Raw genomic sequence first — 18,142 nt, forward strand, 5'->3', positions numbered from 1 at the left:
GACGCTTTTTGATTTTCTGCTACCTTTCCACTCCTGAACAACAGAAAATAGTACACGACCATCGGTTTGCCAGGAGCAGACACGGGGTGATTTTCATTAATGCAAAAGTAGTACAGTACATCTCCTAGCTGCGATAAGTCACCACATTCTATGTTCTGCCCGACCAATCAACAATCCTGTCTGATCAGTGCTGGTTAATGATAAGCATAGTGAGGCATAAAAGAACAAAACAGATCTTGATCTTTTAAGCCCCATTATACTTACTCACTCATTAACCTACACTAAACTGACTAAATTGTTGATTGGTCGAGCAGAACATAGAATGTGTTGACTGACCGCAGCAAGGATGTGTGCTGTGCTACTTTTGCATTAATGTAAACCACCTCGTGCCTGCTCCTGGCTAACCGTTGATCACGCAGCATTTTCTGTTAATCCGCAGCGGAAAGGGAACACAGAATAAAAAATGCGCGTTAATGAGAAAGAAAAAATATGCATCTTTGGTGAACCCATAACATGAGCTGGGTTGTTTATTTGCTTTATTTCAATTCATGTGCAAGGTATGACGCCAGGCTGTTCTTTGCGTAAAACGCTGATACGTCCGGGAACTCCTCGCATGTGATGCTGAAATAAACAATATAAATCATAATTAAGTTGCGGTATATACTAACCTAAAAATAGAGCAAAGGCATTTGTGCGCTGCTCCACGTCATAGCTCAAGAAATTTCTTGTCTAAAATGAGTTGTCACTGTCTTTCACTGCTTAGACGGCATCGACCGCCGCCTCCACAGCTCGGCAGCACTACCACATCGTTCATTTCTCCCTAATAAACAATATATGCTGCCGTCAAAGATCCCATTGTGAATATAAATAGCAAAGCGCAGGTCACAAGCATTACTACCCAGAAAACTTGAAGCAAAATTACCAACTATAGGCACTAAAATGAGTGGAAACAAAAACAAACACTGCAAAAATGGCGGAGCTGCACAGATTCAATAATCCACAATGTGTGACAGAGGCATATTATGATCTCGATAATGTGTCCGTCTCAGCGCGAGTAGCGTATCGAAAGAGTACAGCACTGTGCCGAACAATCCGTCAAAAACGGTCACCGGTTAAAAAAAAGAAAGAAAATGTCGCCATTCCAGCTGGCGTTCCATCGGCCCCAGCGTCCGCGTAGAGACAAGCCTCGTTCTCTCTCTCTCTCTCCCCCTCCTTTTTTTTCCGACGAGGCTGGTTTGTCTGCTAGAAATATTTACATGCGGGCTTCACCTTGTAGCACACACAGTACAAGACTGGCACAAACACGAATAGGAAAAAGTAAAACACTCACCAAAGTGCAGACGCTCCCTCCGCCCGCGCCGGCTTTTCGCCTAGAATCCAAAACGCCTGGGACTGTTGAACTTCTTAAACACGTCCTCCTTGCGCAGAAGCTGCCGCCCAAGAGCGTAGTCCTCCGAAGACTTAAATTCGTACGTTCGCGCTCCACTTTGAACAAACCGATCTTCGTGATAATCACCAGCGAAAAACCTACATACGGTGCTTCGTTCACAGTGCAAGATGCGACCACGGTGGCGGGAAAACGCCAACTGAACTGGCACATCGCCGCACTCAGCGTACCCGCGTCTGCGTGCAAAGAAAACGGGGCGCAGAAGAACAGCTTCGGTGAAAAGCCGCCACCCCCGCTGCGCGACTGCTGAAGCCAAGGTCATCTCCGTGAAAACAAACCACGGTGAAGGCAGAGAGCGGAGACCAAGCGGGAGCAACCCCTCCTCCCTCCCCCTTTTTTCCCCCCAGCCGACAGGAAGCGACCCTCGACCTCTCCGGACATGCTGGCGCCTTTCGCGGGGCACGGGGGAAGTGGGATGCGGACAGGGGCAAAGCGGCGGCCGAATGCTTCTTTGAAAAGAAGAGTCGCCGTTAGAAGACGCATGCAATCTTGTTTTTTTTTCTTTTTTTTTTCATACGCGAATGTTTTTGCTATGCGTGTTAACTCTATAGTATGCGTGGGATCAATCCGTGATTATTAGAACCCCTCAATGTTTAAAGTGACTTCATTTTAGCATGGTGTCCACTAAGAAAGGAAGGAAAAGAAAAAAAATAACAGTAAAATTCTCCAAAGACATACAGCGGTGGAGGATTCCAATACAGACTGCACCTCATTTTGCGGCAAAAAGCTACGGGCAAAAATACCTATGCTTGGGCAGAATGTCAGACCCTGAAGCATATATATAGTGAACTTTGGAACTGGTTTAAAAAAGCTCTGTCCTGCCCTACATGGTAGGTTCAATCTAGGATCCTGTTTGTTAGTATGATGACTCACTGAACTTGTTTTATAATAAATATAAAATATGTCCTACCACTAAAGTTACCTTCTGCGACATACAGAAGCTGATCCATTACGGATTCTGATTGACATTCAACGATGTATTTGCATTATTAGTGGAGGCTTTGCCATCATGAAGTTTTTAGGGCATATTTTCACTGTGTTGCGAAGCTTGAGCTAAGTGTGCACCGTTAATATGTACTTTTATATAACATGAACGAGCGCGCAACTGCATGCTGCTCTTATATTTCCCTTTGCAGAATGTGGCCAATAGTTGATTACAAGTGAGACCAAAAATTCATAACGAAATTGTTACATCATGCTCTTATCATTTGTGCCTAAAACTACTTAAAAACATGGGTCAGCATGAACAGTACACGCTAATTGTTCGTGAACGTTGCAAACTGACAACAAAAAGCACATAGAAAAAAATTGCACAAAAAGTCTATTGGGTAGAACACAATGAAAATTCTGTTGGCCCTGTAAAGATTGCATTCAGCTGGGGTTGAATGTCTATCGAAATTCAATAAATTCAAAAGGCGGTCAATAGTCCAACAATAGAGTTTCAAAACTCATTTTTGTAAGGGAGGGCACCTTACCCCGCCTCCGTTATCTATGCTGTCCATGTGCTGGTCTTTCGTTTCGCTTACATTGGCCATCGCTCGCGCTCCGTCCCTTATTTCGTTTTTTAAGAGGGGGAGTAATGCCACCTGGTGTCCCCATGTTCTTGCATGCGCCTGGAAGAAGAGGACACTGAAGTTGACTCTCGCGTGCTGTGTGCCGAACTTCGCCTGCTTCGTCCCGGCGTTTTAGTCAAGTCTAGCCCTGTTGTCCGTGACAATATATATATATATATATATATATATATATATATATATATATATATATATACTATCTGTCAGGTCTGCAAGTATCTGTGCAAGAGCGAAATTGTTTGTTACAAAACATTGCTGACCACACGTGACCTGAAGCGCGAAGGGTTTTGTGCGTGATCATCTTCGTAAATGCTTGCCTTATACCACATACGTGTGTGGTGATCTTATGCATCGGTTTGGAGGCACATAGAGGTGCATGAGGGCAATGTAATAATCTAGTTTAAATTCCATTTCACTATTGTGTCTTGGTCGCCCTAATTGGCCCCGCACCCTAGCTGTCGCTGAAATCGTCAAGTATGAGCACGTCGCAAAAATAAAATAAAATCGGCGAAAAAAAAGTGGAATGGTGTCAATATGTTCATTGCATGCCCTATTTCCCCTGTTTAGGAACAAATGCATCATTGAGAATCAGTTGATGCATTGATTGATTGATTGATTGATTGATTGATTGATTGATTGATTGATTGAATTAATAAGTGAATGAATGAAAGCTCTGTTACCTACTTCGAGAAGAGAATGGGCGCCTAAAGGTAACCTCATGGCTCTGACTATCCGTCCGTATAATGCTATAAGTCTAGTATATCGATATATCTAAAGTAGTGCACTGTTGATAATGCGTAGGAGCATTGAAAGGCGCAAAACAGTAACTTTATGAGTTAATATTCAAGCAACAATCTTTTGTGAACTTGGAAAAGCTCACAAACAACTTTTCTGCGAGGTAGAGTGAAAAAAAAATGCCAGTCACTGGGTGTTTTGGTGTATTATGCTAGAGTACGTCTTGATCATCGATGCAAAGCAGTTTTTTTCTTCGCCCCAAACCGCTTGTCGTCCGTCTATATATATATATATATATATATATCGCTTGCATGCCATTCGTTTTCAGCAAGAAAACCGGCAAAGCTCTTTTCTTTTTTTTTTTTTTTTTTTTTTTTTTACTCTTGAAAGTTCCTTTGTGCCTTCGAGAACAGAGACGGTTCGGCTCACAATGAGGTCCATCCAAAATCGAGCCCGTATGTAGTGTTTTTCTTATATTATGCCGCCAGCTGGAGCACTCCTCCATTTGGCGCGGCCATATTAGATCACATTAACTCCTGTCCCTACTCTCCCCCTCCCGCTCATTTTCTACATGTCGTAAACTAGCCAATGGACTGCTGCGATACCGCTGCGTCTGCAATGTTTTCATGTCATATGCATGGTATAAAAGGTATATCATATGTCTCGCAGAAGTCACTCCCCCCTCCCCAGAATAGAAAGTAATGTAAAAAGTGGAGTCGCCTGCTGGCGTCACTGTAATTTTCAGCCTCGGCATTCTTTGGATGCCTTGTATGGCGCCGCAGTAGTTGACGCAGAAGCAGCTTGTCGGTAATTGCTTTGTGTCCTGCCCGGCTCCATATTTGGCAGACTTAATATCGGTATATTCGCAGCCTCATAACTGCAGGGCAGAGATCGCACTGAAGCTGCATGACTTTCTCTTTTCTTCTGTCTCTCTTGCCCCATACAGCCTGCTGGCGTAATGAGAGCACGGGTGCGTCCAAAGCTTTTTCGTCTGCAGTTATTTGGTTTGGTTTGTGGTGTTTAACGTCCCAAAGCAGCTCAGGCTATGAGAGACGCCGTAGTGGAGGACTCCGGAAATTTCGACCACCTGGGGTTCTTTAACGTGCACTGACATCGCACAGATTGTTCACGCCCTTTACTGGTTGAGTGGTATAACATCGATTGATCTGAACGTAGGTTGACGACCAGAGGCCGCGTGCAGTGCGGGCGTCAGTGCCTATACCTGCCGGAATGCGTCGTCCGCTTATGTCTTCATCGTGAGCCTACGCGTATTAAATTGACTTTGTGAGCTAATGAAAAGGTGAGCCGATCTACTCCGGTGACACGTACTTGGTTCTGTGGGTATGCTGAGCATGCAGATATATACTCTGTCGAGGTGCGATCGTACGCATGCTGTGTTGTGGGACCTGAAGTGGCAGACAGATGGCACTGCTTTCTTTCGGTCCATAGTGGGGCTCCTTTGCTGGTAATAAGAACGGCGATCTAGAGTGATTTTATTGAATGAGCGAGGCAAGAACGTAAGGGAGGAGACCCTACATTTCCAAGTCGACGTGCTTCTTACGTGCAAGCTGGGTGCATCCATAGGTGTGCTTTACACCGTCCCTGCTCACCGCAGTGCCGCGGGCGGGGTCAGTGTATGCGTGAGCGACGGCTGCGCCTCCTGCCCGGTGCCTTGTTGCGAGGCTTTCATTAAGGCGGCCGCGCGGTAGAAAAGGAGCCCGCCGGCGCTTCCTTCCGGCTCCGGAAATTGAGTTCCCCGCGCCGGGGCTCGTCTTCGCCGCAGATAGGGACCACAGGCGCAGGATGCAAAGAAGCCCCCGCCGACATTAATTTCGCCATCTCTCCGCGAGCCGCTTTATAGTTCGGCCGGCGTCACATTACCGCATTTTTCTCGCTCTTCACCTTGCGCCGCTCGTATAAGCACTCCGGACAAAAGGAACGCGCAGATGATGTGCATCTACCGGAGGAGGCAGTCCTCCCACCCGGTTGCTAGGCAGTGGGCCGGAGGAAATTGGCGGCCGTGGACAGGGTGGAAAAGCATCACACAGTGGAAGCCTGTGGAAACGAACAGGTGTAAAGGGAACGGAATGGAAACTTTGACGTACGGTTTTCAGTGACAAAATTGTTCAGGGTCATGAGGTGGGATTCCACACAGCGGAACTCATGTCATCGGGTTGAGAAGGGCTATGCGTAAGAATAGCTCTGGAACACCACGGCTTCCATTTTGTAACGTAACTGTTTAAATGTGTGACTTGAGAGCTGTCTGCAGGGTGTGCTGGAAGACTTAAAGAATTACCGCGTTATGAAGGGAAGTATAAAGAAAACATATTTTTTTGACAGTTTGGAAAGGAAACACAGCTGAAGACGAGTCAGCTGTGTTTAACCTGAGAGAGCAAAAATCACCCAGAGCACAATATTAGCTTTGCCAGTGCACTTGGCTGATGTGCTAATCATTAGGGAGATTTTAAAATGCGACAATGTGGAAAAAATCATGTTTGTTTCAGGCGAGAATTAGGTAATGTACGGCTTTTGCACATCGACTCGTGACAAAGATGAAGTCTTCTACACATCTCAGTCCGCATTCCGCGCTCTTTCTGCCCCCCCTCCCACAACCATATATAGAATAAAAAAAAAAAAAGCAACGTGTGAATGTGGTGTCAAGACGCATTAAGTGCGCAGCTGTTGATTCGCACTTGTTGCTTTGTGGCCTGACAATGAAAGGAATGTGAAGTGACACATCGGGATCGAAGTGGAAAACAAACTAGTTATGCAAGGGAAAAACGTAAGCTCCGCCTTTAAGTGTATATCGTCATATAGCGTAGGATACCGGCCAACTATAACCACGTCATATGAGCGTGCCTATGTCGCCTACAGGTGTAGCGGGCGTGATGCAGCATCCAATAGCCCTGGAAAGTAGATTCTTATTCTGTATACCTTCCCACCTCAAAGGAGCAACTCTAGTTGGCAGCTCCTGACAACTTTCTTACATCATGTGGTCTCATTAAGTCGCGCAAACCATCGAAGAATTAGGGCCTTGCCAGCTATCACCTACAAGCACCATGCCCGTGATTTTTCGCTTGCAACGCCGACAATGACGACACCGGACTTTCTGGAGTAACGAGGCTCGCTGTCGCGTTATAAAATAGCGCATCACCTATCGTCGCATTTCGATGTATGACGGCGCAACGTTAATGAATCTCGTCTGTGGCTCCTCGTGCAGATGTCCGCGTTCGCGTAGATGCACTTAATCCCTAATCCTACTCTCTTAATCCCTAATCCCTTAATTTTGGTTGTTAGCATAAATTTATAAGCTATATGAAAGACCACTAGACACAAATATCAAACACAGCTGATAACCCAGCCGTATGCGGATGTGCCTACATAGCCTATATACTGTCACGTAGTGGTGACGAGGTCGACGACACAATTGAAGGGTCGATGATTGCACTAAAGAAACTGTTTATTTGGGCTGACTTGCGCCCGCAAAAGAACTAAGCAACTCGGCGGCGGCGATAGCAGCAAACGTTCTCGTCGATCGTCGAACAAAGAATGCCCGTCACACTCGTCAACGCTCAATTTAAAGGCTGCACAGAACAATCTAGATAACGTCGCAAACAGCTATACCAGCCCGGGTTGGAACATTGTGGAAAGACACCCGAGTGGCCGGAACCTTCGAGACAGATCTCGGTGCATCTTTCGCTACAACAAAACTGATAAAGGTGTGACTGGAGACATCGAGCATTAACAAACAAAGATTACGGAACTGATACGCGGTCTAGAATCAGAGTGATAAGCCTGTATGCCGGCGGCTGTTAAAAATACAACAAATACTGTTTTGAAGGTTTCCCGGCATTACTCCCCCCTTAAAAAAACATCGCCTCGATGTTCGAAAACAAAGAAACTTGAAACATAAACACTGCAAAGTTTAAACACCACAGATTATTTAACGCGCGTAATATGGCTTCAGTCGTACAACATGTACAATTTCTGGGCGTGCGCGTCGCCGTTGTGATGCTGACGTTCCGTCGGGAATGACTTCATAGTCCAGTGGTCCGACGCGGCGAAGGATTTTGTATGGCCCAAAGTATCGACGCAACAACTTTTCACTTAATCCGCAACGGCGAATTGGTGTCCAAACCCCTCCTGGATTGTACTCTGCGTGGCGTCGTCCTAAATTGTATCGTCGGCTGTCGGTGCGCTGTTGGTCTTTAATACGCAGCCGTGCGAGTCGTCGGGCTTCCTCTGCACGCTGCAGGTAGGCGGTGACGTGAAGGTTGTCTTCGCTGGTTACGTGCGGCAGCATTGCGTCGAGCGTCGTCGTGGGCTCCCTGCCGTACACAAGCTTAAACGGGGTCGCTCTGGTCGTCTCCTGGACTGCCGTGTTATACGCAAACATCACGTACGGCAAGATGGCGTCCCATGTCTTGTTGAGCGTCGACGTACATAGCGATCATGTCCGCGATCGTTTTGTTCAGGCGCTCCGTAAGGCCATTGGTCTGGGGGTGGTACGCAGTTGTTCGTCGATGGCTTGTGTGACTGTATTCCAAGATGGCTTGCGTCAACTCTGCCGTAAACGCCGTTCCCCTGTCCGTGATAAGCACTTCTGGGGCGCCGTGTCGCAAGAGAATTTGTTCGACAAAAAATTTGGCGACTTCTGCCGCGGTACCATTTGGTAGTGCTCTTGCTTCGGCGTAACGGGTAAGGTAGTCAGTGGCCACGATGATCCACTTGTTACCCACAGACGAAGATGGAAAGGGGCCGAGGAGATCCATCCCAATTCGGCGGCGGCGATAGAAACAAACGTTCTCGTCGATCGTCGAACAAAGAATGCCCGTCACACTCGTCAACGCTCAATTTAAAGGCTGCACAGAACAATCTAGATAACGTCGCAAACAGCTATACCAGCACGGGTTGGAACATTGTGGAAAGACACCCGAGTGGCCGGAACCTTCGAGACAGATCTCGGTGCATCTTTCGCTACAACAAAACTGATAAAGGTGTGACTGGAGACATCGAGCATTAACAAACAAAGATTACGGAACTGATACGCGGTCTAGAATCAGAGTGATAAGCCTGTATGCCGGCGGCTGTTAAAAATACAACACTGTTTTGAAGGTTTCGCGGCAATACATTCAGCGTGCGTACGACTCAGGAGCCAAGTGTCCAAGGTTCGATTTCCACCTCATTTAACTTCTGCCAACTCATACGTCATCTAGTCTCGTGACGTCACACTACCCGTCAACCAATCGGTGACCGTCTATATCACCTGTCAACCTGCCGAAGGAATGCACGTGACTTCTCTCACAATGCGACAATGCCAGTCTTTTTGTGCAGAACAGGTCCTTCAACGCTGTATCACGATAAAAGGGGGTGCTGAGCTCCTACAGCTGCTGTCATCAAACGTACCTTTTGTGATATATCGCAGCACACGTCTCGCGTTAAGCGGAGCATGCGCGCGTGCGAGCAGGAGCGATGTCCCGGGTTTTCTATAGGTGTCTGTGCACCGTTTTCGCGGTACGCTAGGCAGTATAATTTTCATTTCGCATCTTATATACCGTCTACCGTCGTTCGTTGAATTTGTGTTATTAAGTGCGTCAAAGTTTCTCGCTGCGGAACGGGAACGATATTAGGGTGGCTTAGCCTCCTCCTAAGGGTAGACGGGATAGCTCTTTCAACACCAGCTTTTCATTTCAGTTAGCTTGCGTTTGAGTGGACACAAAGTACTGCATTTGTCTATTTTTCTATGGATGGCTACATTAAAATTAACGGCGTGCAATCATAGGCGCGTAAGTCATCCGTTCCGATTCCTTATGTTAACCTCCAATTTGACTAGTACATGCAGGGAGGCAAAATGGTAGGACAGCACCCTGAACGCTAAACAAAAAGCGTTTGCGTACACCGTGCCGCGGTGGGGATCGAGCGGTTAGGACGCTCGAGGGTTTTTCACAAGTATATGCGGGATCGAATCCCGGCCTCTGCTGCCGCTTCTCTATAGAGGCGAAAGGCAAAGCGCCCGTGTGCTGTGCGATGTCAGTGCACGTTAAAGATCCCCAGGTGGTCGAAATTTCCGGAGCCCTCCACTACGGCGTCTCTCATAGCCTAAGTCGCTTTGGGACGTTAAACCCCTTAAACCAAACCAGACCAAACACACACACACATGCACAGGCACACACACACACGCATGCACAGGCACGCACACACACGCATGCACAGGCAGGCACACACACACACACACACACACGCACACGCACACGCACACGCACATACACACGCGCACGCGCAAGAGCACGCATGCATGCATGCACTAACATGCTAACACTCTATCCACACTGCTTTAACAAGGGAGCTCATGATACTGCACGTCACAATAATCAAGGTTGTTGCGGTAATTCACATGCTTTCGCTTTGCCAGCGGGGGGTACGTTACCACATGCCTCGTAAAAAACTGTCCTTTTCTTCGTGCATAGCTAAACACATTGTTTGCAGGCCGCGATTCGTCGTTTCCTACTCTTGTTTGCAATGCAACTGCCTACGGGTGTTCTTCCCAATCGCGAATATCCTTCTTGAAAAGGCTCAACGTTCTTTTGGCGCGCACCGGATAGTCCCAGCCGGGTCACGATTGAAGCTAACATCATGTTCAGCTCCATTTTCACCACTGCAGGTGCGGGGGTGCCCCGCCGGGGTGGTACAGTGGTAAGACGCCCGACTACTGTCCGGAGTTCCCGGGTTCGAACCCGACCTCGGCGGCTGCGTTTCGATGGAGGCGAAACGAAGTGGCGTCCGTGTGCTGTGCGATGTCAGCGCACGTTAAAGATCCCCATGTGGTCGAAATTACTCCGTAGCCCTCCACTACGGCTCCCCTTTCTCTCTTTCCACTTTCACTCCCACCTTCATCCCTTCCCTTACGGCGCGGCTCAGGTGCCCACATAGCAAGTGTGACAGATACTGCGCCTTTCCCTTCCTATGAACCAAATATTATTATTATTATTATTATTATTATATTATTATTAGGTGCGGGGAGGTGGTGAAGGATGGCAGTTCCTGGCCCTACGGGGCTAGGACGGTAGGTCAACGCCGCTTGCGGCAGGGGCTAACCAGCCACCGAATTTTATCTGTTGTAGGCCGTCATTGCACCCGCCACTGCTTCGGTGGTGGACGACGGCTGTTGTTGCGGCGCGCGGCTTTCTCTCCCTCTCCTTTTTCCTGTATTCTCTATTTTCTCTTCTGTCCGCACGAGACAGTGGAGATGGCTCAGCTACAGAGCCAGTAGCAGGCCCGTGCATTTTCTTTTCCTTCTTCCTACAGCCACAGCAGCAACATCACTACAGGTGCGGCCACGAAATTGATTGTTCAGAAATTACGGTATGCCTCATAAATAGCGGTGAGCGCGCTGCTAAGAGCTTCGCCAGGTTATGATGGCATAATTGTCCTGGTATTTCACAATATGTTCGGTTCTGGAGAAAAATTGTCACGACACTCGCCCGTTTTTTGTTTTTTTTTTCTTGATGCCTGGACCTGGAGTGGTGATGTAACCGCGGCGAGTTTGGCTGTAGCGTAGCAACGCGGTTTCGCTTCGGTTTCGGGTTCTGACCGTGGACTGTCGGGGCTGAGGCACTGGACAGGGGCACCGAGCAAAGAGTATAGGCACCCCGCATCACGAACCTTCTCCTCTCACTGCAATTCTTCCTCCCTTCCAGAGAAGCGATTCGGTCCCGATCACCTTAGCAACAAACACACGAATAAATATTTTTCCAGCGCAGATTATAAATCAGGTCACGAAATTTCTGCTCGGTTTAAATCGAAACAGCAAGAGAGCCTCGACACCGCAGCGAAGCTCGGGTTTGGCTTCCAAATCGCTTTCGAAGCCCGACATCCATTAGGGCTCCCTTTTATAACGGGGCAATTTTTTGGCAATAGCGATGGTCTGCAGTGCTGCTCTAGTTTTTCTTTCAGTTGCTTCCTTGTTCGTTCTTTCTTTCTTGTCGCTGAACTGCTGGTAATAAGCGTAAAAAGTGCGCGCGGTGCGACACTCACGCGCGGCATTACAGTATCTTTCTTTCCCTTTTCCTTTCGCCCTGCTGCATTCACTTGGACGTCGCACGCGTCGCCTGTATGCACGGTGCGCTGAAAAGTGGAATTTACATTCTCCGAACAAAGACATGCGAAAGCAGTGTGTAAACTTTTGTGGCCATTCAACCGAAAACTATTTTAGCCGGCATGGAGAGTCTGTTGGCACTGCATTTTTCGTTTTGTTATTGTTTTACCAGCTCTCTTGTAGCGTTTTCTAAAAACGAAATAACTTTCACGTTGAAGATACACGTTTCAGGGTTTCTTTTTTGAGCAGTAAGGGGGTGAATTGATATAACTCCACAGCACACAGTTTGTTTGTTTGCTTATTTGTTTGTTTGTTTGTTCTTTTGGAGTGCCAGGCACGTATTCATGAGAGAGTGCCCGAGCAACTCCCCCCTCCCCCTCCTCCAGCGTATTCATACTCATAGCTGTGTTCATGCTTAGCTTTCATTGCCTAGCATTGATATCTCCACCCCCACTAACCGAAATTACTTGCCCCTTCTGAAATAGAAAACAGTGGGTATTTTGCGAATGCAGTTTTTTTTTTTCTTTTTGTAGACCACAAAGGTCACGTAAAATATTATCTTCGAATATCAGTCAGGTTTCGTACAGAGGAAGCTGAAGGGCTTCGCGAAATATAACACTGGCGAAGCGCTCTGATATTGCGAATTTGACCGAATTTACGAAATACATATCAATCGATTAGAGTATACATATGCCGCAGACATGGCGCTGTGCGTGTTCCAATGCGGTCTTGAAATCCACCTCCGAAACCATTGCGCGGTTTGCGACATGAAGCCAGACTGAACTAACTGCACAGTGCACAACGGCGGTCACACGGCCGACTTCCATCGTTCAGGTGCACCCGGCGCGGCCCAGTCATGCAGATGCGTGTTACGAGTAGTTTTGCCAGACGTCCGAAGGTTATAGAAATGCACTGTGTTTCTTTGTTTAGGACGTTCCGAATACCGACCGCTGCGCCGTTATACGCAGCCTAGTGAGCGGATGAAGGAATGTTCATCCGTGACGCGCAGGACGCCTCCTGCCCCTCGCGGATGTCAGAGTTACGTTTTTCGCTCACTAGGTTGCGTATTATAGAGCAAGAATCGGTATGGAAACCTCCAACGTAGAAAAGGTTGCCCTGAGCTCGAGGAAATGCATGTTCGGTGAACTATATGCTTTCTTGAACCATAATATCAGTGCTTGAGTGCGTGAAGCACTTCGCTTAAGGTCGTTTGCACCTGTTACGGCGGTGAGAAGAACGTCATTATTTTTTCTTTTGTTCTTTATTTACTTATCGGTGGCAACAGCCGACTTCGCGGCATCACGCATTTGAGAGTAGTTATCCGTAACAGTAATTGTTAGCTTGATGTTCTGACCATCTAGGCTGCGGAAGCGAAGAGTCACTGGTTATAAGGTATTACGAAAACGGCGTCGGAAACTTTACGCTTGGCTGGAAACGTTTCATCACAAGAGCTCCTCAGGCATTCTATCAGTGCCGAAACTTTTCAAGGCAAACGTTTATCCTCGAATACGTTGCTTACCATTTTCCTTTCGAAGAGAGTTCTTTCATAAAAAACTCAAGAAAGGTTCGTCTACTGTGGATCATGTTGTCAAAGATATATGTTATGACGAAAATATCTGACATTAGTGCTTGTCTTGATGCTCTTTTTTTTTTTTTTTGCGTGTGTGGCGCGCGACGTTTGGTCGTGAACAAAATCTTAACCATGTTCTCTTACTTTTTCTTCCTTTCTTTCATGTTCCCTCTGCGGCGCCGCAGGGAGGCTGTCGGGGCAGGCCTTTCCGACAGGGCCCTGTCGGAGTACAGGTGAGTCGAGGCCCCATGCGGTTCTTCTTGGGCATTTCACTGTTGTGTATTGATTTGTGAACGGCGGGCGTTTGTCTGCGTTTCTGGTGTGTGGAAGCACACGGTAATTTGTTTCGAAAACGCAGTCGGTAAAGCCTGATTTTATTTGGCTTGGCATGTGGCCTTTATTCTCTCTGCTTTCCAAAGAATCGCGTTTGCATCAATCTTAATCGCGGTTCGTTCTTTGTTATATATATACTAGAGAGCCGCGGATATTTTCGAGCGTCCTTTTACGCTTGGTAATCCCTTTCACGAGTTCCAAGTATCGCGTTTTGTTGTTTTTTGATGCTGCCACACTCGTCGTCCTTTCGTTGCAGACTCGAGGCGAAGTTTGGAATGGTCTCGCTTTCACAGGCGCTACACGCGTGTTAAGCAATACCCCTTGGGCGGATATTTGCAGTTTTCCTGAATGTCACGTCTTTATGAATCGTGAATGTCATTCGTGGTACCATTGACTTCGGATATGCTGAGGAGAAACGGACGATATTGACACGTGCTCAGTGCGTTTTGCCATGTTGCGCAACTCAGGCTGGTGTGATTAGGTTTGTTTAATCGAGCTGCAGTGTCCTGGTCACGTGACTGCGAGAGGTGGGCACTGAACGCACTAAGGAACTGATCGCGAAGGACTTTCAGAGACGCACTGGTGCGTTGTTCCGCAAGTGTATACCTTTTACAATGCCATGCAACAGTGTACATACGTACTGAATCTTTATTTAAAGAGGCGCCTCTCTAAGCCAGTTTCTTTATTCGAGATTGAAATACAACTAAGAATAAGAAATTACGCACGATGTTGTAGTGCCGCGCGAGCAGCTTGAGAAAAGGACGCGTTATGACTAACGTGTCTTTGCCTCCTCAAGGTGTGCCCAGGTGTGCCAGTTTTCTCTGCACTGCACCTCTGTCTGAAACCGAGCATAAGGCCTGTTATAAGGGACAATACCATCGGAAAGCCGGTGGATACCGCGCCGGATCATGAATTCGAACCCGGGACCTGCTGCACACACCATTAGCTATAGTCCGCCTCTTCTCCCATCACTCGTTGCACGGGAACTGCCAGAGCTTTTTCAGGATATGAGTTGGGAAACTGCGCTTCAAAAAATGATGTCTTAGGCATTTCTAGGGTGCTTATGGATTTCGGCTCCATCCAGAAGCGACCAGTAAAAGCTCTCTGCTATTGCAGCCATCTCCATCTGAAAGCCGCTGCTTACATTTCTCTCTTAATTGTCTCCACGGCTGCTGAGGGGGATAACTTTTGCTGCTGCATCTCTTGAACTGATTTCATTTGCCAGGCATCGTGCATCTATTAAGAAAAAAAGTCTGTAAGTTTGCAACTTGGATATACAGTTTCCTGTAATGACTGCAGGCGCCGTAACTATCCATAGACACCCAAATTTCGACCAATGAAAACCGCGGTATTTTGATACATGGGGAGTTTCGCAACTTGAAATAATAAAATCTCCGACTAACTGTTATGAGTGACCACCTGAAATGTTTCGCACCGGATTTCGCGGGATGAAACGTGGATTTTCATGCAAAAAACGACCATACATTGGCTCTCAGGTTTACACTCTTTGCAGCGGGTACGAATGTGGACATTGGAAGAAAGTGAGATACCTTTGTAGCTACGTTCAGTTAAGTAGATTTTCTTTTAGCGGGAAACGCGCCGGCATCTAGCTTTTGTATAGCAGTTGCCGTACGATTCGACAGCGCAAACCTTTTACGTGACATTCTCCTGCCATGCTGCCTGTTTTTTTTTTTTAAATAAACGCATCCATTTGTTTTATATGTTAGTCTTAATTGGTAATATACAGACATTAGAAGCAAAATGTTCCTACGCAATGGAAAGTTAGTTTCTTTCAGTATATACGCTTGCAAAAATTTCTTACAATTTTCGACAGTTACCTCACTTTTTTTTTTTTTTCAAACATTGGTTTTCCTTGACAATTTAAGTACCCTTTGCGAGCACAGAAGAAACACTTTAAGGGGAAATTTTGCCACTCATAGGAAGTTCAGAATTGGGATCGTTCCTGTCAATGTGAGAGTGACGGTATCTTATATAAATATCCCACACTTCCCTTGCAAATTGAAAAATATCCAAGAAAGATAAGCTTGAACACTCACCGTGCTGTTAACGTAGCCGACTGTTCCGGTTCGGTCATCGCGGCGCGCACGCATTTGACGCAATCTAATTAACGTTACCTGAGCTTTTAAAAAGCGTTGTGAACGTACGTGTAGGAAACGTTCAAGTGACCGCGCGCGCGCGCGCGCGCGCGCGTGTGTGTGTGTGTGTGTGTGTGTGTGTGTGTGTGTGTGTGTGTGTGTGTGTGTGTGTGTGTGTGTGTGTGTGTGTGTGTGTGTGTGTGTGTGTGTGTGTGTGTGTGTGTGTGTGTGTGTGTGTGTGTGTGTGTGTGTGTGTGTGTGCGTGCGTGCGCGTGCGTGCGCGTGCGTGCGCTCATTTATCAACTTCACGCGCTCATTTTACGCACGTCCATCAGTTTGCGTATTTCAGGTTTGGGTGCAACCGTACAGATTACGATGGAAAGGTAAATGCAACGTGAAAGCGACGAAGGCGATAAAGACACTAAGAAGAGGAATTAACCGCTCCCTCCTTTCTCCTGCGAAGAAGGATCCAAAGAAGGCGAAGTGTTGAAAAACATCTGGGAACGCCACCGTCTGGTGCGCGCGGCGCGACGTTATATTAAAGCGACGTCCGCAAAGTGGTATAGCCGCAGATAAAGATGACACAATCTCCATCTTTCCACCACTGCACAAAGCAGCAATGCAGATTTTGCGACTTTTCGCGGCCGTGCGTTGCGGTAAAAAGAGAGAGAGAGAGAGAAAGAAGCAAACAGAAACACCCGGGGAGCATATTGAGGTATGGCACGGGTGTATACACTTTTATCTTTTGCCTTCTTAAATATCACGCAAGAATTTTCATGCCGTTTTTCGTTAAGGCTCGAAGCGGCTAATTTGCAGGATCGGGTGAGACGCTGCCGAAACTTCTCCGGTTTCGTAATGCACTTTGTAAATCCAGCACTTTTGTTTCCCCAACGGTGTGCTAGCCCCCATGCGCGAACCACAGTATGAAATGGTTGCACAGAATACAGCCGTGCAATGGCGCGCCACGTGTTCTTTGATGCGCGCGTTTTTAATGCGCTGTATTCCTAGCTTTGCGGGGGAAATCCTCCTTTTTCGCTTTCTTTTTTCTTTTTTCCTTTGTTAGGGCCGTACGCTGCTTAACTTCTTTTTTTTGGCTTCAGAGCTTAAGTATTTCTGATTATTATTATTGTTATTATTTTCTTTTAAATCGCTTTGGCAGACGCTCGAGCCGGGTTTCGAGCATTGCTTTTTTTTTTTTTTTTACACTGAGAAAAATTCTCTGCGAAAAAATTCGTATCATTCAACATCTTGCTTTTCCTCGTATTAGCGGCTTCCAGTTCACTCGAAATTTGATGGCTGCTGAACGCATTACATGTATGTAGGGGGAGCGTAAAAATTATATTTGATTATAGCGCCATTCGAGTAATCCATCATATAGCTGTGTTTTTTGCTTCCGGTACCCATTAAGAGGTACTCTCTGGTATACCTCTTCATGCTCACTGGATGCCTCGAACAGCAGCGCTTGCGCGTATGAAACGCAGTTGTTCGAGACCTTTCACTGATTCATCTCTTTGAGATGTGACATTTGATAATCGCCGGTTACTCAGAATATAAGGGCAACCAGCCACCCACTGCTCAGGTTTACATCCACTGGAAAGCTTTTTTCCTGTATATTTCGCAGGCCGGAAATTCATTAAATGCTTCAGTTTCCTCAAAGGAACGGACGAGCAATACAAGAAGGTATTTTGGCTGTCGAGGATTGGGCAACCGTTTGCACGCGTCCTGACCTCCGGCAGTGATGAGGACGATGAATTATAAATTGGGTGAAATATTAAACTGCGATTCCGCCCCGCGCTACCGGTCAAAAAGCAATGTGTCGCATGTTGCATCCTGCAATCGACGTTCGGAGGCGCGCTCCACGAATTACAGGTAGGCAAAGCCCGTTGACGTCGATGGCTTCCGCTTCAGGAAGCGCATATGGAATCTCCTGTCGGCGAATCGGGTTTCGTGCTGTGCTCCGCCTTTTGTCGATTCTCCTAATCTCCTGCGGAGCGATCGCGTTGCTCGAGCCCATCCATTTGTTAGGTACGCGTGTATCGTATGCCGGCTCGACTCCAAATGCCTCCCGTTACAAGGCTGGTCAAGCTATATTTTTACGTCACATATTTTGTCATTAACGCAGTTACTGCTTGAGAAACGAATTAGGGTGGAACTCGCCCCTCTTTTCCTTGCGAGGCACCTTCCGAGGCACACATGTGATCCACTGAACCCGGCGCAGCTCAAGAGCTTGCGATCCGGGCTGTCGTTGTGTGTTGTGACATACAAGTGAAGAGGGTAACTGGGCAATTGAAATAA

General features: G+C 47.1%; 1 protein-coding gene across 17 annotated transcripts in view; it reads left to right on the plus strand.

Moving 5' to 3' along the window:
- LOC146193354 (uncharacterized) overlaps positions 1-18,142 on the plus strand; it is a 644,795-nt gene that overhangs the window by 401,869 nt on the left and 224,784 nt on the right. For all 17 annotated transcript variants that reach the window (XM_084602711.1, XM_084602708.1, XM_084602710.1 and 14 more), the window contains one exon: positions 13,604-13,651. In XM_084602711.1, coding sequence (XP_084458837.1) covers positions 13,604-13,651 — 48 coding nt within the window. The remainder of the gene's footprint in view (positions 1-13,603; positions 13,652-18,142) is intronic.

Source organism: Amblyomma maculatum, chromosome 4 (genome assembly GCF_055883805.1).
Source record: "Amblyomma maculatum isolate TAMU_Amacu chromosome 4, ASM5588380v1, whole genome shotgun sequence".
NCBI classification, from domain to species: domain Eukaryota; kingdom Metazoa; phylum Arthropoda; class Arachnida; order Ixodida; family Ixodidae; genus Amblyomma; species Amblyomma maculatum.